Here is a 25087-nt window from a genome sequence, read left to right as displayed (position 1 = left end):
GGATTACATAGCCAACAGTTTAGATTCAATCGTTATCTATATGGCTCAGACTAATCCTACCCCACTATTCCAAACCCTATTTAGGCCTTATATGGAAATTCACTGGTATACATTTACATTTACATTTAAGTCATTTTGCAGACGCTCTTATCCAGAGCGACTTACAAATTGGTGCATTCACCTTATGACATCCAGTGGAACAACCACTTTACAATAGTGCATCTAAATATTTTAAGGGGGGTGAGAAGGATTACTTTATCCTATCCTAGGTATTCCTTAAAGAGGTGGGGTTTCAGGTGTCTCCGGAAGGTGGTGATTGACTCCGCTGTCCTGGCGTCGTGAGGGAGTTTGTTCCACCATTGGGGAGCCAGAGCAGCGAACAGTTTTGACTGGGCTGAGCGGGAACTGTACTTCCTCAGTGGTAGGGAGGCGAGCAGGCCAGAGGTGGATGAACGCAGTGCCCTTATTTGGGTGTAGGGCCTGATCAGAGCCTGGAGGTACTGAGGTGCCGTTCCCCTCACAGCTCCGTAGGCAAGCACCATGGTCTTGTAGCGGATGCGAGCTTCAACTGGAAGCCAGTGGAGAGAGCGGAGGAGCGGGGTGACGTGAGAGAACTTGGGAAGGTTGAACACTAGACGGGCTGCGGCGTTCTGGATGAGTTGTAGGGGTTTAATGAAACAGGCAGGGAGCCCAGCCAACAGCGAGTTGCAGTAATCCAGACGGGAGATGACAAGTGCCTGGATTAGGACCTGCGCCGCTTCCTGTGTGAGGCAGGGTCGTACACTGCGTACTCTGTATATATTATACAGAAACTTTTCCAACATGAAATGAAGCCGAATTGAGTATGCCACATCTCCATTAGGGCACACAACGGAAAATGTTTTGCAATGGGAAACAAAAATGAGTGTTTCTTATTGGACAAATTCAAGTAGCCCCTCCCTATTTCAGTCTGTTTTCTTCTATTTGGTGCCTAATGAACACATTCCTAACCCATGACTCAAGTCTCTTTGCCGCCGAGTGGTTTCATTTGGCTTCCACATGGTGTAATGCATCATCCCAGATAGTATACAGAGGGGTTTGAAAATATTGACACTTGATAAAGATGAGAAATAATGACTGTGTACTGAGCTACATTTTGTGCAAAAAAAGAGGAACATTTGCTCAGAGAAAGAGATTTTAAAAAACAAGTAATACAAAATATTCTCAAAAAGGTAGGGGTCAAAATTATTGACATGTCTCACCCCTAAAGATTCTGAAAATACATTTGTCAAAAGTGTTGTATTTGGTCCCATATTCCTAGCACGCTACCATGACCTGGCTACAGTGCAGAGGGACTTAAAATAACATAATTGCAGGGTAGCCAGTGTCTTTGTCATTATAAGGCTTTCAGGATACTGCTCTTGTATGACAGAGTCCGAACGTACACTACTTTTAGCCAGAGCTGTACACATGGACACCAGTATGACGGGGAGGGGGAAGGGGTGAGTCACTTTTCATATTGCCTCTGTGTATTCATTGGGGAATCCATTGTTGGCTTGGCGTGGGCGGCTTCTGCTTTTAGCGTGTGTGTGTTTCTGACGGGTTTGTACTCCACTGAAGGCCTCTGCACATGGCTATAATCAGAGCCAGTCAAGCCCTTGAGCTGAACGGACATTTGGAGTGCCTGTAGGGACGGGGTACTATACGCCACATTCTTCTGCTGTAGCCATTGCCCTAAAACATGGCAGCATATGGCTTCTAATGAGTCTACACAGCCATGTCTCAGGGCAAGTAGTGCCTCTTAATTTGTGTTTATTATAGTAATTCATCTTTCTTTAAGTCTTCAACAGCTTTATTATGCACTCTAAACGTGTCACCAGCATCCTATATTTCCTAGAACCAATATGAATAGGAATGATGATATTAATATTATATAGTGGGATGTTGAGACCTTAGAGGTACATTATATTACTGTTCTATTTCAGCCTGTGGTTGAGACAGAGACACACTCTAAACTCCTGACTCAGGCTGCAGGCTTGGTGTAGGCCCCTCTCTCTCTCCCTGTCAGTGTGCGTGAACACAAATATAATTGTGTCGCACAACGAGGGACGGACCCAACTGTTTCCAGGGCAGCAGCCACTGGGGAGCGGCCAACTGGAGACAGATCTGCCAGGCAATATGTGGAGGAGGAATAGCACTCCATGGTTCAATTCCATTCCCATAACCTACTCCCTTTCCTCTATCCTTGTTGTGCCCCCTCGTAGATTGGATAGATCTGGATAGGTCTTATCAAGATGGCCACACCCTTCTGATAGGCCTGGTCTTCTGTAGATTCCACCATATTCCAAACTCTTATAGGGTTTTTCCAATATGGGGTTTCACACTGGTAATTGGGTTTTTACACTGATGCTTTGTGTAGGTTTTTACCTTGCTGCTTTGTGTTTCTGTGCCTGGCCCCCCCAACAATGTCTAGGGCCATGGTAACAGTTAGCCAATTTGACAAGTGCAGAGGGTATAAGGAAGCTACATAACCATATTAGAAGGAGGTCCATGACTCCACGGTACATAATGAGCTCAATTTGTCTCCTTTCAGAGCGCCCACCTGGCGGTGATCGACACACTGATGACAGCGTACACCGTGGAGACTGTGAGCTTGGAGAAGGTGGTGGCGTGCGTCCTCCAGTACTCTTCCCACAGCGACGAAGACGCCGACACCCCATACGACACAGAGGACGCCATGACCAGCTGGATCAACAAGGTAGATATCTGCATGGCATTTAATGCGCACACACACACACACACACACACACACACACACACACACACACACACACACACACACACACACACACACACACACACACACACACACACAGGACCATTTACAGTCGAGACCAGCTGGACACCATACATTTGTTCCCTTTTCCCACTACGGAGCCGAACTGAGCTTAGCTAAGCCAATCTGTGCTACACTGGTTCTTATTACTCTGCTCTCTCTTTCCTCTATGTAGGACAGGAAATCCACTGAAAATCAGTAGGTCTACTGAGAAGGGTTCAAGTTTTTGAAAATTCCAAAATATTATTAGTAACTGTATACTTGGCATATTTTTTTCCTGTGTAAACAAATACAATGAATCAACAGAGAAGAGCTAGGGAGTGAATTGGGACCGCCTGCGCATGTTGTCCTGTGAGGAGACGGTCTTGCCCTGGGCCCGTCCCTATGCAGCTGGCTCTGCAGTGTGACAGTAGTAGGGGGGTGTTAGTCTGTGTCCCAAATGGAACGTATAGTGCATTATTTTCAGGCCAGAGCCCTATGGACCCTGGGCAGAAATTTGCACACTAAATAGGGAATAGCGTGCCATTTGGGACGGAGGCTTAGTGAGTGCTGCTGAACCAGTCAAGGGAGACACTCCACCTCCTCATCCTTATGGCCCAGTACAGGCTGTTGTTTACATTCCACTGCTGGGAACACTTGGGGGCTGCCAGCTCTGGCCTGCTGGAGACTCGTACACTAAAATACACAGTCATGAATACTATCCATTTTACAGATGCACACAGGCACCTCTTCACACCTGTACACAGACATACAGTATACACACAAACACATGACACAACACACACCCAAACGTCAAATATATTGGTGTTGTCATGGAACATTTCGGGGGAACCATGTGGTATACTCTGCAGATGTTGACAAACTGTGGGAGTCTCCAGGAAACAATGAACTCCAATACTCAAATCAAGGAAATTGCTGGAAGGCTCAAAATGTTTTGAAGGGACTGTGTTTTTTGACATACATTATGTTGTAAAATTAGATTTTATACAGTCTAAGGTGGACGCCCTCCAATTTACAAGATTGATGTTACGTTATGAGAACATTGAATAACTGATTAGGTTTATCTTTATCTTGCCTCTCTCTCTCTCTCTAGGTAAATGAGTATCTGAAAGATATCATTTCTCAGGAGCTGAGGAGAGAGATGCAGAGTGTTGAGCCAGTTGGCAAGCCAGGGGTGAGTACCTCCCTCTCCTCTTTTCTCTTGTCTTCTTATGTCTTCTTCCTTCCCCCTACCCACTCTCTCTTATGATTCTGCTTTCAGAAGCGTCTTCTACATTCGAATAACCTGGTCTTACAATTAAATAAGCACTTGTTTCAAATTCAATGCATGCAGTGCTGTGCACAGAACATTTGATGGGGCTGGTGCTCAAAGTGATTTTTTTCAAACACAGGCCTTCATTTTCTGCACAAAAAAAGGTTAAACAAGCTAGAACCCCAGATGAAAGGGATTTAAAAAGAACCACAACTTTACTAGAACCACTGCCGGGGCCTCATTTATAAACGGTACGTACTAAAAATATGCCCCAAAACATATAAAAACTGAACATGACTGAATGCCACACATACACAATCCATGTCTCAATTGTCTCAAGGCTTAAAAATAATTATTTAACCTGTCTCCTCCCCTTCATCTACACTGATTGCAGTGGATTTAACAAGTTAACAAGCATCTGAGCTCAACCTTAGGATGCATCTGAGCTCAACCTTAGGATGCATCTGAGCTCAACCTTAGGATGCATCTGAGCTCAACCTTAGGATGCATCTGAGCTCAACCTTAGGATGCATCTGAGCTCAACCTTAGGATGCATCTGAGCTCAACCTTAGGATGCATCTGAGCTCAACCTTAGGATGCATCTGAGCTCAACCTTAGGATGCATCTGAGCTCAACCTTAGGATGCACCTGAGCTCAATCTTAGGATGCACCTGAGCTCAACCTAAGGATACACCTAAGCTCAACCTTAGGATGCACCTGAGCTCAATGCGCCTGATGCACCTCAGGATGAGCCTGATTTCATTTTCAAGTCTCATAGCAAAGGGACTGAATACTTATGCAAATGTGATATTTCATTTTTTTTTTAAATAAATGTACAAATCTTTTTCGTTCAAAAACCTGTTTTTTGCTTTGTCATTATGGGGTATTGTGTGTACATGAGGGGGGAAAAATACAATTTGATCCATTTTAAAATGACTAACTTAACAAAATGTGAAAAAGTCAAAGGGTCTGAATACTTTCCGAATGCACTGTACGCTACAGTAGAATTTAACATGTGAAATGACAGTTGATCTTTTGCTTTGAAGTGAGTAGACAATGTTTCAGAATTTGCGGGCAGTACAGCATATTTAGGTTCGGGAAGGGAAAAAAGCGAAACATTCTTGAATTGAAACTATTTGTATACATGTCTTCCACAATTTGCAACTGTTTTTGTCTTTTCCCGAAACAGTCAGATACAGCAACTGTCACTGCAAAAGAAAACATTCTGCAAACAACTCCAGACATTTGATCAAGTTCACCATTGCTATTTCCTTTAGATCAGAGGTCTTCAACCTTTTCTTGAATGGCCAATCATATTACTCTTTTGCATTGCATTGCATTGTAGGCTGCCACTGTAAGTGTAGTTTTAAAAAAAACATCTGAGTAGATAATGTTTCAGAATTTTCAGGAAATCATATTACTCAAATACAAATAATACTTCACTCAAATACAAATAATACTTTTCTGCATCTAGTCTTCAATAGTTTTCAATGGTAGACGGCGACAGAGCAGGTAAATGTTGAACTAGAATGCAAAATTGCAAAGTAACTGGCCCCGTTGTTTCTGCTGCTGCTTTGAAAGTGGATTGAAAAGTACTGGGGCAAATGCTTTTGTAACGAATGTGAAACGGCTAGCTTAGTTAGCAGTGCGCGCTAAATAGCGATTCAATCAGTGACGTCACTTGCTCTGAGACCTTGAAGTAGTAGTTCCCTTGCTCTGCAAGGGCCGTGGCTTTTGTGGAGCGATGGGTAACGATGCTTCGTGGGTGTCAGTTATTGATGTGTGCTGAGGGTCCCTGGTTCGCCTTCGGGTATGGGCGAGGGGACGGTCTAAAGTTAAATTGTTACACTTTCTCGCCACACGTTTTGCGGCTCTGGCAGCAATGCACTGCCGGCTCCCGGGGGCAGTAGGGCGGGGAGGGGTTCATTAGTTTAAAAAATAGCCCTGATCAAAAGGACACTTTTTCCATAGGAGGGCAAAAGGACAGATACTCCAGCACCCCTAGGGCTCTATCTGTGCACGTGACTGCATGTATGAATTTAGTAATTAATCGTGTGTAATGCCAATGTAAAACTATTGAATTCAAATTCAATTTCTTAATACAAATTGAAAATGATAAAATTACAAGTTCAATCCAATTATGTGTATAAACCCTGGATGACTGACAGGGGCGCTGTATTGAAAGCACCGCTGAGCCATTTTGGTACTCCTCCAGTGTAAAGAAATATTTTGGAAGCTATAAAAATGCATTTATTAATGTCTACATTTTGTTTTTGCCAATTATGTTCTATTACAGACACCTTGATGCATACTTTAAATTATAGTATGTGATCTAAAAATAATATAAAAACATATTCCTTAAAGTATTATTGTAGAGAGTACTCATGTTACTATCCCCACTACAATGTAATTTTCCAATTTTGTCCTTTTTATTGAAATACTATAGAATTCCACGAATTTCTAAGGACTGCACCTTCCATTTAAAAGGCTACTGAGTGGCACTGCATCTCAGTGCTAGAGGTGTCACTACAGACCCTGGTTCGATCCCCAGCTGTATCACAACTGGCCGTGATTGAGTGTTCCATAGGGCAGTGCTCAATTGGCCCAGTGTTGTCTGGGTTTGGGGAGGTTTTGACCGGGGTAAGCCATCATTGTAAAATAAGAATTTGTTCATAGCTGACTTGCCTAGCTAAATAAAACATACAATACACTTCTGGGGAGTATCAATATGGCAGCTGGTGGCTTCAAAGCCTCTCTTGGTCATTACATAGCATCAGCAATCCAGGGTTTATACACGTCATTGGTTCAACCTCTGCTGTCACTTATACACTGAGTATACCAAACATTAGGAACACCTTCCTAATATTGAGATGCATCCTCTCCCTTTTTCCCTCAGAACAGCCTCAATTCGTCGGAGCATGGACTCTACAATGTGTCGAAAGCGTTCCACAGGGATGCTGGCCCATGTTGACTCCAATGCTTCCCCCAGTTGTGTCAAGTTGGCTAGATTTCCTTTGGGTGGTGGGTCATTCTTGATACACAGGGGAGGAGGTGGTATCCAATTTCAAGGCACTTAAATATTTTGTCTTATCCATTGACCCTCTGAATGGCACACATGCACAATCCATGTCTCAATTGTCTCAAGGCATAAAAGTCCTTCTTAACCGGTCTCCTCCCCTTCACCTACACCGACTGAAGTGGATTTAACAAGTAACATCAATAAGGGATCATAGCTTTAACCTGGATTCACCTGGTCATTCTGTTATGAAAATAGCAGATGTTCTTAATGTTTTGAATACTCAGTGTCTATCTCTCCATATTTATGCCTCAATGTTTATACTGTATGTTACATAGCAGCATTCAACATGAACAACATAATATTTCTGTGCAATTCCCTTTCTCAGCCTGATCCCAGATCTGTTTGTGTGGTCCTGCTAAATCCTATCTTTGAGTTTATTTGTATTTTTTTTACAGGGAAAGTGCACATTAATCAACGTTTCCGTAAAAGTGCCGGTTTTAGCCAGCCGGCTAATTTTCAACCGTAGTCCCTGGGCGGGTTATTAAAAACAATTACAATAACAATACACATGCAGAGCAACATAGGACAAGCAACACGTAGCATGCAGACAGAGCAATAGCACAAAGAGCAACAAAACAAAATACATAAAAGAAACAACGTGTTTCCACACCTCGCAAGCTACAGACAACATGGAAAGCGACAATACACAGCTAGGAATTATGTTCACAAGTCTGATTGGCCTTTAATGTTTTTTTTGTGAAGGTGCGATAGGTGGTGCAGTTCTGTTTGTCTGATGGCAGTGTGTTCCAGGCATGGGAAGCTCTCACAAGAGAAAGCAGATTGACTAAAGGTGCTTTTCCTTAAGGGAACTATACTGTCACCTCTCATGGCAGACCTTGTGGTTCTGCTGCCTTTTTCACCTGCTTTTTACATTACATTACATTTAAGTCATTTAGCAGACGCTCTTATCCAGAGCGACTTACAAATTGGTGCATTCACCTTATGACATCCAGTGGGACAGTCACTTAACAATAGTGCATCTAAAACTTAGGGGGGGGGGTGAGAGGGATTACTTATCCTATCCTAGGTATTCCTTAAAGAGGTGGGGTTTCAGGTGTCTCCGGAAGGTGGTGATTGACTCCGCTGTCCTGGCGTCGTGAGGGAGTTTGTTCCACCATTGGGGGGCCAGGGCAGCGAACAGTTTTGACTGGGCTGAGCGGGAGCTGTACTTCCTCAGTGGTAGGGAGGCGAGCAGGCCAGAGGTGGATGAACGCAGTGCCCTTGTTTGGGTGTAGGGCCTGATCAGAGCCTGGAGGTACTGAGGTGCCGTTCCCCTCACAGCTCCGTAGGCAAGCACCATGGTCTTGTAGCGGATGCGAGCTTCAACTGGAAGCCAGTGGAGAGAACGGAGGAGCGGGGTGACGTGAGAGAACTTGGGAAGGTTGAACACCAGACGGGCTGCGGCGTTCTGGATGAGTTGAAGGGGTTTAATGGCACAGGCAGGGAGCCCAGCCAACAGCGAGTTGCAGTAATCCAGACGGGAGATGACAAGTGCCTGGATTAGGACCTGCGCCGCTTCCTGTGTGAGGCAGGGTCGTACTCTGCGGATGTTGTAGAGCATGAACCTACAGGAACGGGCCACCGCCTTGATGTTGGTTGAGAACGACAGGGTGTTGTCCAGGATCACGCCAAGGTTCTTGGCGCTCTGGGAGGAGGACACAATGGAGTTGTCAACCGTGATGGCGAGATCATGGAACGGGCAGTCCTTCCCGGGAGGAAGAGCAGCTCCGTCTTGCCGAGGTTCAGCTTGAGGTGGTGATCCGTCATCCACACTGATATGTCTGCCAGACATGCAGAGATGCGATTCGCCACCTGGTCATCAGAAGGGGGAAAGGAGAAGATTAATTGTGTGTCGTCTGCATAGCAATGATAAGAGAGACCATGTGAGGTTATGACAGAGCCAAGTGACTTGGTGTATAGCGAGAATAGGAGAGGGCCAAGAACAGAGCCCTGGGGGACACCAGTGGTGAGAGCGCGTGGTGAGGAGACAGATTCTCGCCACGCCACCTGGTAGGAGCGACCTGTCAGGTAGGACGCAATCCAAGCGTGGGCCGCGCCGGAGATGCCCAACTCGGAGAGGGTGGAGAGGAGGATCTGATGGTTCACAGTATCGAAGGCAGCCGATAGATCTAGAAGGATGAGAGCAGAGGAGGTTGGAATTACGTATGATGCCAAGGTATGTGTCAGCTCCTCCCCTGACACATAGACATCTGGCTCAGTAGCATCAGTTGCCCTCTTTGTTTAGAACATGCAGACAGTTTTTTTCTTCACATTGAGATGCAAACATGAGTCACTGAGCCACTTTGTATCCTGGACCATTACAGTAGTGAGTTCTTGTGCAGCTTGTTGTTTGCTCTTTGCATGCACATATATCACTGTATCATCTGCATACATTTGAACTTCAGACCCAGTACAGGCAGATGTTAATTGTCACGCCATTGGCACAAACAGCTACTGTACTTTCTCTCCTACTTTCTTCACACCCCACACAGTCAAGTCGTTTCAATGCTAATTACAAAGACAACTGTCATTTAGTCTGGGGTCACACAGGTCAGAAACTAAACTGGCTACCTATCTAGGAGTTGTTGCGTCTCGCTACGTGCAGACTCTAATGCCTTATGACAGGCTGTTTGCGTGTCTGTTGTACCAGCTGAATCATGCTCTGTCATCACAGGTAGGCTGGTTCAGTATTATGGTCTGCCGAGCAGCAGGGTTGACATGGTAACATGGCCTCTGACACAGCAAAAGTGACAATAGAGAGAGAGAGAGAGAGAGAGAGAGAGAGATGATGTCATTCTCTCTGCTCTGTTGCCCTCCTCTCTCCTCTTCTCTACTTCTCTTCTGTCTTCTACTCCTTTTTTCCCTCTCCTTATTTCCCTCCTCTCCCATTCTCTTCTCTCCCCCTCCTCTCATCTCCCCATCCCTTCCTCAGTCTTCTTTGCTTTCCCATCTAAACACGCCATCCTTTTACCGTGGCTGGACCTTAAGAAAGCCTGAAGAAGGCATAGTGTGCCAAAATGTTGGCTTACCCATTAAATTGTTGCGAACATATAGTAGTCTTTCTTTTCATACTTTGGCTGGGCCTCCCATCCAGAGGAGGGCACAGTTTGTGTGGTAATTGTGACACAACACCTTTAGTGAACCTGGAGAGAAGGTATGTCTATAAAGGAGCCTTGAGAAAATCTTGGATAGTTCCCAGGAGGCTATGCCACTGCGGCAAGGCAGATGTCCCATTCCAGAACAGACGTGTATGTGCCTGCAGAGACCTTGCACGAAGTGCTGCCTGATAGGCTAGACACCTGACTGTTTGTGTGTGTTTGGCAGGGACAATATACAACAAAACATACGTCTCAGAGTATGAGAAGTAATGTGTTTTACCAGATCTACAGTGGCAAGGGAAAGTATGTGAACCCTTTGGAATTTCCTGTATTTCTGCATCAATTGGTCATCAAATTTGATTTGATCTTCGTCTAAGTCACAACAATAGACAAACATACTGTGCTTAAACTAAAAACACCATTTAAACATTTATAGTGTAGGTTGGAAAATGTTTGTGAACCCCTAGGCTAATGACTTCTCCAAAAGCTAATTGGAGTCAGGAGTCATCTAACCTGGAGACCAATCAATGAAACTATATTTGACATGTTGGTTAGAGCTGCCTTGCCCTATAAAAAACACTCACAAAATTTTTGTTTGCTATTCACAATAAGCATTGCCTGATGTGAACCATGCCTCGAACAAAACAGATCTCAGAAGATTGCCCCCGGGAGCTGGCAGTGCATTGCTGCCAGAGCCGCCGGAAAACGTGTGGCGAGAAAGTGTTGACTTGCATAAAGCTGGAAAAGGTTACAAAATTACCTCTAAAAGCCTTGATGGAGAAAGTTCAGCACTGTTGCTACTCTCCCTAGGAGTGGCCGTCCTGCAAAGATGACTGCAAGAGCACAGCACAGAATGCTCAATGAGGTTAAGAAGAATCCTAGAGTGTCAGCTAAAGACTTACAGAAATCTCTGGAACATGCTAACATCTCTGTTGACAAATCTACGATACGTAAAACACTAAACAAGAATGGTGTTCATGGGAGGACACCACGGAAGAAGCCACTGCTGTCAAAAAAAACAAACATTGCTGCACGTCTGAAGTATTCAAAAAGAGCACCTGGATGTTCCACAGCGCTACGGGCAAAATAGTCTGTGGACAGATTAAACTAAAGTTGAGTTGTTTGGATGGAACACACAACACTATGTGTGGAGAAAAAAAGGCACAGCACACCAACATCAAAACCTCATCCCAACTGTAAAGTATGGTGGAGGGGGCATAATGGTTTGGGCCTGCTTTACTGCCTCTGGGCCTGGACAGCTTGCTATCATTGATGGAAAAATGAATTCCCACATTTATCAAGACATTTTGCAGGAGAATGTAAGGCTATCTGTCCGCCAATTGAAGCTCAACAGAAGTTGGGTAATGCAACAGGACAACGACCCAAAACACAGAAGTAAATCAACAACAGAATGGCTTCAACAGAAGAAAATACGCCTTCTGGAGAGGCTCAGTCAAGAACTCAACCCAATTGAGATGCTGTGGCATGACCTCAAGAGAGCAGTTCACACCAGACATCACAAGAATATTGCTGAACTGAAACAGTTTTGTGAAGAGGAATGGTCCAAAATTCTTCCTGACCGTTGTGCAGGTCTGATCCGCAACTACAGAAAACGTTTGGTTGAAGTTATTGCTGCCAAAGGAGGGTCAAACCAGTGCAAATTGACATGCTGAAGCAGGAAAGGGCCTTCCCCAAAATGTTGCCACAAAGTTCGAAGCACAGAATTGTCTAGAATGTCATTGTATGCTGTTAAGATTTCCCTTCACTGGAACTAAGGGGCCTAGCCCGAACCATGAAAAACAGCCCCAGACCGTTAATTCTTTCTCCACCAAGCTTTACATTTGGCACTATGCATCGGGACAACTAGCATTCTCCTGGCATCTGCCAAACCCAGATTAGTCCGTTGGACTGCCAGATGGTGAAGTGTGATTCCATGCATGTTCACTGTTCCAGAGTCCAATTGTGTCGATCTTTACACCACTCCAGCCGACGCTTGGCAATGCACGTGTGCTGCAGCTCGGCCATGGAAACCCATTTCATGAATTTCCTGATGAACAGTTCTGAGTTTGTAATTCAGTAGTGAGTGTTGCAACCAAGGACAGACAGTTTTTACGGGCTACGTGCTACAGCACTCGGCGACCCCGTTCTGTGAGCTTGTGTGGCCTACCACTTTGCGGCTGAGCCGTTGTTGCTCCTAGACATTTCCACTTCACAATAACAGCACTTACAGTTGACCGGGGCAGCTCTAGCAGAGCAGAAATTTGACGAACTGACTTGTTGGAAAGGTGGCATCCTATGATGGTGCCACGTTGAAAATCACTGAGCTCTTCAGTAAAGCCATTCTACTGCCAATGTTTGTATATGGAGATTGCATGGATGTGTGCTCAATTTTATTCACCTGTCAGCAACGCATTTGGCTAAAATAGCCGAATCCACTCATTTGAATGGGTGTCCACATACTTTGGTATATATAATGTATGTGAACATGACTGCAGCACTGTGGATGACTCACTTTAACCCCTCTATCTTCATGAAAAGCACCTCTGAGTCTGGTTATAGGCCTGTCTGATTCCCTGACCCTTCACTTATTACAAGTAAAGTTGCCTAACAAGTTTCTCAATAGTTGTTACTGTAACCATGTTACTATGACATTGTACTGGCACATGCACAGTACCAGTCAAAAGTTTGGACACACCTACTTATTCAAGGTTTTTCTTTATTTTTTCCTATTTTCTATCAAATCAAATCAAATGTATTTATATAGCCCTTCATACATCAGCTGATATCTCAAAGTGTTGTACAGAAACCCAGCCTAAAACCCCAAACAGCAAGCAATGCAGGTGTAGAAGCACGGTGGCTAGGAAAAACTCCCTAGAAATGCCAAAACCTAGGAAGAAACCTAGAGAGGAACCAGGCTATGTGGGGTGGCCAGTCCTCTTCTGGCTGTGCCGGGTGGAGATTATAACAGAACATGGCCAAGATGTTCAAATGTTCATAAATGACCAGCATGGTCGAATAATAATAAGGCAGAACAGTTGAAACTGGAGCAGCAGCACAGTCAGCTGGACTGGGGACAGCAAGGAGTCATCATGTCAGGTAGTCCTGGGGCACGGTCCTAGGGCTCAGGTCAGTTGAAACTGGAGCAGCAGCATGGCCAGGTGGACTGGGGACAGCAAGGAGTCATCATGTCAGGTAGTCCTGGGGCATGGTCCTAGGGATCAGGTCCCCCGAGAAAGAGAAAGAAAGAGAGAAGGAGAGAATTAGAGAACGCACACTTAGATTCACACAGGACACCGAATAGGACAGGAGAGGTACTCCAGATATAACAAACTGACCCTAGCCCCCCGACACATAAACTACTGCAGCATTGTAGAATAATTGTAGAATAATAGTGAAGTCATTAAAACTATGAAAAAACACATATGGAAACATGTAGTAACCAAAAAGGTGTTAAAGAAATCTAAATATATGTTCTATTTTAGATTCTTCAAAGTAGCCACCCTTTGCTTTGATGACAGCTTTGCACATTCTTTACATTCTCTCAACCAGCTTCTCCTGGAATGCTTTTCCAACAGTCTTGAAGGAGTTCCCACATATGCTGAGCACTTGATGGTTGCTTTTCCTTCACTCTGCTGTCCAACTCATCCCAAACCATCTCAATTGGGTTGAGGTCAGGTGATTGTGGAGGCCAGGTTATCTGATGCAGCATTCCATCACTCTCCTTCTTATGTGTGTTGGGTGTGTTCAACAATGTCCTGTTGAAAAACAAATGATAATCCCACTAAGCGCAAACCAGATGGGATGGCGTATCGCTGCAGAATGCTGTGGTAGCCATGCCGGTTGTGTGCCTTGAATTCTAAATAAATCAAAGACAGTGTCTCCAGCAAAGCACCCGCACGCCATCACACCTCCTCCTCCATGCTTCACGGTGGGAACCACACATGCGAAGATCATCCTTTCACCTACTCTGCGTCTCACAAAGACATGGTGGTTTGAACCAAACGTCTCAAATTTCGACTCTTCAGACCAAAGCAAGTTTCTTCTTCTTATTGGTGTCCTTTGGTAGTGATTTCTTTGCAGCGTTTCGACCATTCACACAGTTGATGTTGAGATGTGTCTGTTACTTGAACTCTGTGAAGCTTTTATATGGGCTGCAATTTCTGAGGCTGGTAACTCTAATGAACTTATCCTCTGTAGCAGAGGTAACTCTGGGTCTTCCTTTCCTGTGGCGGTTCTCTTGAGAGCCAGTTTCATCATAGAGCTTGATGGTTTTTGCAACTACACTTGAAGAAACTTTCAAAGTTCTTGAAATGTTCTGTATTGACCTTCATGTCTTACAGTAATGATGGACTGTAATGGTTTCTTTGCTTATTTGAGCTGTCATAATATGGACTTGATCTTCTACCAAATAGGGCTATCTTCTGTATACCACTTGTTAAGCAGCTATAGTATATGAGGCATCACAGGCTAGCGATGGCATACAAGGGTACAGTGAGCTGTGCTGGACTTGTAATGTCTGCTAAATATATATCTTTTTTATTTAACCTTTATTTAAGCAGGGAGTCATGCTGAGACCACTGTCTCTTTCGCAGATGATCCCTGCATGAACACATCAAAAAACAACAATTACACAATACATACTGTATCTATATACACATAATTACACAAAACAATACTGTATCTATATACACATCAATTACACAATACATACGGAATCTATATACACATCAATTACACAATACATACGGTATCTATATACACGGTATCTATATACATAATACATACTGTACCTATATACACATCAATTACACAATACATACAGTATCTATATACACATCAATTACACAATACTTACTGTATCTATATAAACATCAATTACACAATACATGAAAAGCAAATACAAAACACGAAACGCAAAACACAATCATATGAAGCAAACAAATTCTTCAGTTAAAAGGCCCGCATTCAGTAAAAAGATACACATTCTCTCTCTCCAGCTCCCTCTCCCTCTCCGCCTCCCCCCGGCACTCTGACCTGGATGCTAGCTCCAGACACCTCCTAAATCGGTCACGCTCTTTGAGTCGCTGACTTCGTTGAGGGACGTGTACCGTCCACGGACAGATGTGCTGCAGTCATCGGAACAAAGAAGAGCTGTGTGGGGCGACCCAGGGTTTATTTTAAGCTGCAGCACAGTACGCTGCGAAACACAATAAATACTTGTGGTCAATGTGGAGTCAAAGGCAAAAAAATAGAACTAAGAGAAGTAATCCCTTTAAGTTGCAAATCTGTGCGGGATGTCTGGTTGGAGAAGATGTGATTTGTCATAGAGGGAGAACACTGTCAGGACAGCGAGTTGATTGATGTGGTGGTGGATGGTTGGGATTGGGGCTAAGCCTAAGCGCTCTTTAGGGGATTTTAGTGGTGGTCGTGGCTGCCCTGTCTTTAAAAAAAATATATATTTTACCCCTTTTTCTTCCCAATTTCATGGTATCCAATTGTTAGTAGCTACTATCTTGTCTCATTGCTACAACTCCCATACGGGCTCGGGAGAGACGAAGGTTGAAAGTCATGCGTCCTCCGATACACAACCCAACCAACCCAACTGCTTCTTAACACAGCTTGCATCCAACCCGGAAGCCATCCGCACCAATGTGTCGGAGGAAACACCGTGCACCTGGCAACCTTGGTTAGCATGCACTGCGCCCGGCCCGCCACAGGAGTCGCTGGTGCGCGATGAGACAATGATATCCCTACCGGCCAAACCCTCCCTAACCCGGACGACGCTAGGCCAATTGTGCGTCGCCCCACGGACCTCCCGGTCGCGGCCGGTTACGACAGAGCCTGGGCGCGAACCCAGAGTATCTGGTGACACAGCTAGTGCTGCAGTACAGCGCCCTTAACCACTGCGCCACCCTGGAGGCCCTGCCCTGTCTTTTAGCTGTGGTTTAGCCCTGACATAGCCTTTCCTGCCATAGTCCCACAACCTGGGTCATTGCTGGGACATGCCTACTGGCACTCCATAACCACCACCAACCCCCCTTCCCACACACACTCCCCAGTCTCCCCCTGCCAAATGTTCTGCTTGTGTTTATTCTGCTGTGTCAATTAAGCAGTATGTTATGGGCCATCTGTGCCTGGAGAGGTGAATTAATGCCTACTAGCCGTTATTATGATTTCAGCAATTGTGGGTTTGATCCATTTGAACTGTATCTCTTTGAATAAAGGTGTACTAAGTTATCGCTAGTCCTCATGCTCTGCCACTATGTGTCGCTGCAATCCTACTCTCACTGTCTGGACTCACTCAGACACCAGAAGTTGTTCTTGCTAAACCGTAAGGATCTCTGTATACTTTGTTCAAAAAAACAAAATGTAGCTAAATTGTTTGAAACCTAAACACTGGTTAGAGTTTCACAAGTAACACGGCCAAACCAAAGACTTTTCAAGACCTCGGCTTGGTTGTAGTGTGGTTGAATAAATTCTCCAGTCAACGCAATGAAAGATCAGCGTGATCAATAGATTGCCTGTGAATGAGATTATACCTTCTAGTCTTTCATTTCACGAAGTATGGCACATATCTCTTATTGTGAGCCTTTGAGGTCAGTCTATGAATGACTCACATTAGTATTCAAAGAACAGTGCTATTCAATCAGCCGGGACTGCAAGAATCTGACCTTTTCATCAACCTGGAACTGCAACATTCAAAATGTACTGTAGGTTAGTTGTTTTGCTACCATTGACGGTTGGTGTTTAAGAAAGCCTTTGCCACCAAATAGGAGTGATTCTTACAAAACGCACCTTTGATGTAGCCTTGAAAGTATGTGAGAAACATGTCATGTCAGACTTGACACAAACTCAGTCAACACTTATTGCCAATGTACTGTAATACTTGTCTCAAACCTTTGGAAACAGACACAAAAAGGGCCAGTGTCACTGAAGGCAGCATAAAGCAATTTCAGCACCATTGCAGGCAAACAGACTGCAAGCACGCAAACGCAGTACAAATACACAAACATTGATTGTTTTTCTTCAACTAGGAGAAAAGTCACAATTTAGGATTCATGACAAATCCCCCTGGTTCAAATCCCCCTGGTTGCTGCTGCGGCTGTACTCTACTAGCTGTCTCAAGGAAAGATGTCTGTTTGACATGAGAGAATCCTCTATTTGACATTTTAGCCAGCATGGCAAAAAAAATACCCAAAGTATTTTAGTAGTTTCTCTCTCGCTCTCTATGCCCCTCTGTCCATGTATCGCTCGATCTCCACTCTCTCCTATGTGTCTCTGTATTTCCTTCTCTCTCTCTCTGTCTTGCTCCTCAAGTCTCCGACCAAATGGTACATGAAACTAGTGCCTGTAAGTCAGATGACCAGCTTATATGTTCCTCTTCCATCTGTCCATTTCCATAGTGAAATGTCTCTCACCGCCATCTCCATAGTGTCTCCATGGTGACTCACCGTAGTAAATGTCATCATTCCACAAGTGAACGTCAGCATGTGATTGCAGTTATTGGTGTTGCTTTTTTGTGTCCGGTTAACTCTGTTTCCCTGAATTTGATTTCATTAAAAGATCATTTGTGTTACTTGGAGGTTACTGAACATCTGATTGATGCATGGTGATGTTCTCGATTATGAAGTCGATATTACATTGTCATGTTTTGAGGTCCGATTAAGTATTCCCATGGTTTGTGTGTCGTTAGTCCCTGCATGATACAATATCATCCTTCTTCAACTCCAATGAGAGATGCACTCCATCGATATGGAAATCTGCATTCCCACATGTCCGCCTCTGCCAGTGTATTTCTTTGTCTGTCCGTGTGTGTATGAATCTCCCTTGCGCCATCTATCTCCATCCCCAGACCCATTGTCTGTCTGTCTGTCTTCCCTGTGGTGCTCCAGGCTCGCTACAGGAAGGAGCAGGCGGTGGCACAGCAGGTGCCCTGGATCCCCCCCGTGGACAACCTGTTGAAGGACACCACTGACGGCTGCGCCCTGGCCACTCTGCTGCACTTCTACTGCCCACAGCTAGTCAAACTGGAAGGTACACTAACTAGACAGCACTAAACTGTATTCTGACCGTGGGGACGGGGGGTGTCTGTGGTTCCCTATCAACACATTACCTTTTTGAGAGGCCTATAGCTGTCGGAGTTATTCAATCACTTAGCCTGAAGGTGTTAAGGGCTCTCCCCTGGCTAGCCTTTCATGTTCCAGGAGGAGTGATTGAGCCATCCATTAGTGATGAACATCAAGTCTCAACTCACCCTTAATCTCATCAACCATCAACCCACTGATGAAGTGGATGGGATCTCATATGGACACACACACACACAAGGCTCAGTACCCCAAATTCAGAGTGATGATTGATTGAAAGGCACTCCATAAGATTCTGTTTTCGCATCAAAACGGCTTGATTACCTTCTGGAAAACATCCAGTATTCTCATCCCTGATTGGTCAATCCCATACAAAGAAGGGACAAATACCTTACCTTCAGAAGCCCTACTCCTAACGGATATTCACTTTCTGATTCACTTCCAAGAGATTTGTGCATCACTCGTCTCTCAGACCCACTTTGACCAACTTAGCCAATTATGTGTCCATGTGGCCTGTCCCTGTCAGATATCTGCCTTAAGGAGAGCATGTCACTGGTGGACAGCCTGTACAACCTGCAGCTGGTGCAGGAGTTCTGTCAGCAGCACCTCAACCGCTGCTGCCACTTCAGTCTGGAGGACATGGTCTACACTTCCTCTTCAGTCAAAGTAAGTCCACAAGGCAAAGTTATGGCTTTTGAAGTGTGTTTTTTGAAAGAATCTCTGGAGGTACAAATGTATACCCTTTTCACACTATTGTGTCTATACCGTACAGTGTTGGCTGGGATATTTTGTTTTCACTTGGTCCTTTCCCGCACCGTTCCAGCAACTAGACTGCATGTGTAACCACGCCAGCGCAGTACAGCTCAGCATGGCTTGGCTCAGCTCAGTAGTGTGGAGGTGTTACTGCACACAGAGTTCAGCCAACTCTGTTTGAATTGTTCATTTTTAAAGGGCAGCAAAAGTTTCAGGAGATTTTGCAAAGAAAATAATACATTTGGAAGGAAGATAGTCCAAGAGCTAAGGACAATGGGTCAAACTAGGCTGTAGGCTTGGCAGCTACAGTGTGTGCAGCATTGCCAGAGTTGGTGATTCGTGTATATTCATATTATGTAATACAGCTGGAGAAAGCCTGGTGGAAAATGGGATCTGTCTGAAATGGATCCTGTAAACTCTCTGTCCTCACAAACCACAGCTCTGGTTTGTCTGTGCGATATGTGTCTCTGTTATGTCTGTCCCCCTCTCTTTTGTCTGTATTGCCTTCCCTATTTCTCTCGCTTTCCTCTCTCCTTCTTTCCTCTCATTATATACCTTTCTCTCATCTCTCTCTTCTACGCTCCTCGCTCTCTCGTTCTCTCTCTCTCCATTTTTCACTGGAAGCTATTATATCGGTATGTATTGTATCTATGTACAGGAAGGATGGACACATAACACTTGGCTTGTGTCTTTGTCTTGGCTCCCAGGCTTCGAATAGTGGGTGTTGGTCACGTGTGTTGTTGCCAATGTTTTAGGACAGTCATAGAAACCGGTGGGAAACAAACATCTCTGCATTCCCCATTTTCTCTATTCTTGTACATTAATGGTTTCACAAGTACTGTACTGAAAACTGATGAACGGTTAAAAATGGTATGTGTTGCTTTTTTTGTGGCAGAAAAGTGTCATAGTGGAGAAAAGGTGAGTCGGGGCTGAGTTTGTGTGTGTGTTTGTGTGCTGCAAACAACAGTGTACCACTGGCCCTGTCTGGGTGTTGAGTATTGGCGTCTACCCAGCTGTCTGTTGTGCTGGTCGTTTCAGTGGAGAAGTGTTGCTAGTAACTATTAAAGCACACAGTTCACAATGGGAGGGGGGAATACTAGTGAGTTGGAATCAGCTGTGTCTGACATGGTCCTTTAAGCAACCCCAGACACACTGGCAGATTCTGAATAAGTCATTTCACAGAAGGCTTAGGAAGGAGATGATTCAGGCTGCGGGTCAGGTAAAACAGAGTCCTGGGGCTGAAGAGGCAAATCAGTCCTACTGCATCCATCATGACACTGACATTGAGTTTATGCTAGCCACAGTAGAAATATAATTATTAGAATTACATTCCCATTCAAGTCAATGTTCTGTGATAGGTGGACCGGCCACCATATTGAGTGTACCCACGAGTGTTCCAGTCAAATTTGCTGTAGTCTGAGAGGCTTGTCCCTTCTCATAATTATATTTCACAACAACCTGTATACTAGCCCCTGACAAAAGCCATATATATTATAGATAGTCTCTGTGCACTTCATTTGAACCTCTTCTTAGGGGTTTGAGCTTCTAGTTGCTATTTCTGTGCAGCTTGACCACAAAATCATCCACTCACTCAGCCCAAACCTCTTACTTTCATAATAATTTAAAGATGGAGAGAGAGACACAGTGAGGGAGACACAGAGAGAGACACACACAGAGAGAGAGAGAAATCTTATCATTTATGGACATGGGGGACCTGAGACTATGCATATGGCCTCAGACGCACAGGTCTCTGGTCTAATCAGCCCCGTGGCTAATGTAAAGTGATTAATGACATCATAGCCCATGGTAGCCTGTGTGTGGGCACCCACTGAGAGGGGTGGGGTTGCCAGTGTGGTCCCTACTAAACAGATTATCCATTCCAACGCTTTAGCGTCAGATTTGTTTGCACTCAGCACCAATCAGCTCTCATCTCAGACATGGAGTGACACGCTGCAATCTCCAAACCTGGCAACCCGCCCAGAGAACAGTAAGTGACAGTAAAATCTGACAATCTGGCAACTGGGCGGGGTAATATCAGGCGACAGGGTTGCGGTGTTGTGAGTTGGAGATCAGTAGAAAATCAGGGGCAGAACAGAATGGATGTTTGACTGGCAGTGGTGTTAGGAGAGATAACGCTCACAATCGAATGTGAGAGGAAGCAGGTAGACAGACATATGGAGGGAGCAGACAAGCTTTTGCTATCTGGGCTAGGGGAGACCATTTCTCTTTCTCTTTTATCTATTGTTTCTCTATCAGACTGGGACTGGGAGGACCCCACTCATGCTGCAGCTGAATTGACCTAGAGGAGGTAGGCTACTGTAGCTCACTGCAATGGAAATTGTAGCCTGGTACCAGATCAGTTTGTGCCGTCTTGCAATCTGGTGTTGGTGAGACAGGGGTTGGCAAAACAACATTACCAGATTTGCAACCAGGCTATAAAAATGGTTGTTGTGATTGTTTGCTATACTGTATGTTATATAGATGGAGTTCTGGGATTAACGATGGCTGTGGTGGAGATTCTGTTGAGATGTAGCTATGTGTTGTTTTGAATGATTGAACTTGGTTGACATTTTATTGATCATAGTTATTATGATACTTTACTGTAGTTCAGTTGCTACAGAGTTTGACTTTGGATAATTGTGTTTGTCAGTGTTCCGGCTGGATGGTTGTTTGGCAGTGTTTTGGCTACTGTATTATCTGTCATGACAGATAAAAACATTCAAATGTTATGCCTGTTATGACATAACACCCTGGAATATGAGCAAAGATGATTCCTGTGCTCTGGTTTTGCATCACTGTTTGTTTGGATTGCAGAGATTATTGGCTGTGGTCTGATATGGACACATGCGAACTCGGGGAGCTATCCTCTGCATGACCAAAAACTGCTCACGGTACCAATTATTTTAAATGCAGTGTAGTCACTTTGGGGAGTCACCTCTAGTTAGCTGCTTCTGCTGTCTTGACATACTGTTAAACAGCGGAGGGTAAATATTGCTGAAGAGGTAAATCTCTCTCACACACACACACACACAGTTGAAGTCGGATGTTTACATACACCTTAGCCATATACATTTAAACTCAGTTTTTCACAATTCCTGACATTTAATCAGAGTAAAGATTCCCTGTTTTAGGTGTTAGGATCACCACTTTATTTGGGAATGTGAAATGTCAGAATAATAGTAGAGAGAAGTATTTATTTTAGCTTGTATTTCTTTCATCACATTCCCAGTGGCTCTGTATTTGGTAGCATTGCCTTTAAAATGGTTTAACTTGGGTCAAATGTTTCATGTAGGCTTCCACAAGCTTCCCACAATATGTTGGGTGAATTTTGGCCCATTCCTCCTTTTTCTGAGGTCTTGGCTGATTTCTTTTGATTTTCCCATGATGTCAAAGCAAAGAGGCACTGAGTTTGAAGGTAGGCCTTGAAATACATCCACAGGTACACCTCCAATTGACTAAAATGATGTCATTTAGCCTATCAGAAAGCCATTACATAATTTTCTGGAATTTTCCAATCTGTTTAAAGGCACAGTCAACTTACTGTATGTAAACTTCTGACCCCACTGGAATTGTGATACAGTGAATTAAAAGTGAAATAATTTGTTTGTAAACAATTGAAAAATGACTTGTGTCAAGCACAAAGTAGATGTCCTAACCGACCTACCAAAACTATAGTTTGTTAACAAGAAATTTGTGGAGTGGTTGAAAAACTAGTTTTAATAACTCCAACCTAAGTGTATATGTAAACTTATGACTTCAACTGTAGATACACACACACTGCTTTTGCACCGAGTAAGGGAATGTTCCTTTTGTTAAAAATTGTGTTGCTGACCTGATGAACACTGCATATACTCAAGGTCATATCGGAACACGTGTGTGTGTGCCCGCCTCTTTGGGGAACCCTGGGTGATGTTCATCAGGGCAAACCGTAGCAAAACATTTTGCAACTGAAAATGGAAATAAGCATTTCTTACTGGACAAGTCAAGATAGTCACTTCCTGTGGCAACAGAGGTGTTTTCTTGGCTAATGAGTATGACTTTAGGCTACGTGTCAGTGGATGAGGATGGTAACAAAGGAATAACAATAACACACCATGATTGGTCATGAGGATGTGGCCATCGTTCATTTTCCCATCTATCCAAATGTGTACTAGGCATATATCACATGCCATTTCTGGGACTCGTTGATTGTGTTTTATCATAATTCGTGTCATCAATTAATATTTTTGACAACACCTCTGAATATATTTCAGTTCCTGTTCTTTCTGACATGGTTTCTGACCAGGGCATGAGTTGCAATGGTGTATCAATCCGATTATAAGGATAGCAAGGGAAAGGAAGAAAGGCTTTCCCCTCTTTGTGTACATGCGATCTGGCCAAACAGGTCCTTGTGGGTCAACCCTATTCATTGGTTCTGTGACCATCTCGAGAAGAGCAGAAACTAGGCAAATGGTTTTCTTTTCACGCACAGGCACATTCAAGTACCAACAGAACCACATACCACTATGTAAATGATATATTAACTAAAGGGATCTGGCTGTGTACTGTAAAATATTGTGACACCTTGGGAAATGTGTAACAGCTCCTCTGTTTTGAGGGTTATTAAATTGATGGGGGAAACACTGTATAAACAAGGTAGGCGAAGTGACTAAATTAGCTCACTCTTTACTCTAACCAGTTGGGTTCTCTTTGGTCTATGAAGGTATTCGTAAAGAAAATGTCAATGTATTTAACTGACTGATCTCAACTAAGTATTTATGATGTGCATGACAGTTTGTCTTTTTGAAGAGACATCTTGTGGAAGCTCAGGTATACTGCATGACAGTTTGTCTTTTTGAAGAGACATCTTGTGGAAGCTCAGGTATACTGCATGACAGTTTTGAACCGTTACGTTTTTCTACAAGAGTTCATGTTGCAGTGGTCTTTTGCCTGGTGTGTAATGTTTATGTTGCAGTCCTGTTTCTATTAACCTTAGCTTTACCACCACATCCTGTCTGTTTTTGTCTTTTCCAGAATAACTACCTTGTGTTCATGGCCGAGCTGTTCTGGTGGTTTGAAGTGGTTAAGCCCTCCTTTGTACAACCAAGAGTTCTGGACACTGAAGGAAAGCAGTTTTTTGTACTTCAGAACTGTTTTGTATTTTTGCAAACTTCAGACATCCAGATTAAATCATTCCTGTTCAACTAAATGGTTTTAAAAGCCCAGTACAGTCAAAATATATTGTTTCCCACTGTTTTATATCATATTCTGCAACAGCTGATGAAACTATTACTGTAAAAGTGTGAAACAATTTTATCAGTGTTATTTCCTGATAGTTTCTGGTTGAAAATACAATCGACACTGGACCTTCTAATCAGCAGGTTTGCATGGGCAGGAGTTTTGGCTTTATATGGTGACATCACAGTAAATGCAGTAAATGAGTTAATAGACCAATAACAACGAGATTTCCAAACCTCTCTGCAAATAAAAGCTTGCTTTCAGTTTTCCCCTCCCCACTCAGACCACGCCCAGACAGTCCTAGCAAGATATTTGTTGTTGTTGTTGCTGAAAAGCAGTTTTTGCCCACTTTAATGGAAATCTACTACAGTAAGGTACTTAATTGTTACCCAGAAATGATTTGATATTGATATAAAAACAGCTCTATTGGGCTTTTAATGAAAGTAATGTGTTTGTGTTTGGTTTTTAGAGCCAGCCCTCACATCGTTGAGGAACATGCCCTCTGTTCCCATCTCCAATGTCACCAAGACGAGCTTCATGGAGAGACCACCCAGCCCAGAACGACCCAGGTACTATTTCGTATTAATTTGGGGTCCTGTTTGGCTAAGTTGGTACGTCATGTTCGATTCACACTGGGGGCACCCATTAGAAAATGTATGCACTCATATATATTTTAGGGGAGCAAAAGTATTTGGACAAATTCACTTATATGTGTATTAATGTAGTAAAAATTTAGTATTTGTTCCAGATTCATAGCATGCAATGACTACATCAAGCTTGTGACTCTAC

The 25087-nt window shown here is 43.9% G+C and overlaps 1 protein-coding gene across 5 annotated transcripts in view; it reads left to right on the top strand.

Moving 5' to 3' along the window:
- LOC123997461 (calmodulin-regulated spectrin-associated protein 2-like) overlaps positions 1 to 25087 on the top strand; it is an 84287-nt gene that overhangs the window by 44181 nt on the left and 15019 nt on the right. For all 5 annotated transcript variants that reach the window (XM_046301728.1, XM_046301726.1, XM_046301727.1 and 2 more), the window contains 6 exons: positions 2573 to 2737; positions 3909 to 3989; positions 18137 to 18278; positions 18855 to 18994; positions 24095 to 24185; positions 24768 to 24867. In XM_046301728.1, coding sequence (XP_046157684.1) covers positions 2573 to 2737; positions 3909 to 3989; positions 18137 to 18278; positions 18855 to 18994; positions 24095 to 24185; positions 24768 to 24867 — 719 coding nt within the window. The remainder of the gene's footprint in view (positions 1 to 2572; positions 2738 to 3908; positions 3990 to 18136; positions 18279 to 18854; positions 18995 to 24094; positions 24186 to 24767; positions 24868 to 25087) is intronic.

Source organism: Oncorhynchus gorbuscha, linkage group LG15 (assembly GCF_021184085.1).
Source record: "Oncorhynchus gorbuscha isolate QuinsamMale2020 ecotype Even-year linkage group LG15, OgorEven_v1.0, whole genome shotgun sequence".
In the NCBI taxonomy this organism is placed as follows: Eukaryota; Metazoa; Chordata; class Actinopteri; order Salmoniformes; family Salmonidae; genus Oncorhynchus; species Oncorhynchus gorbuscha.
Note: the sequence above shows the minus strand (reverse complement) of the source record. Positions and strands in the feature narration are given on the sequence as shown.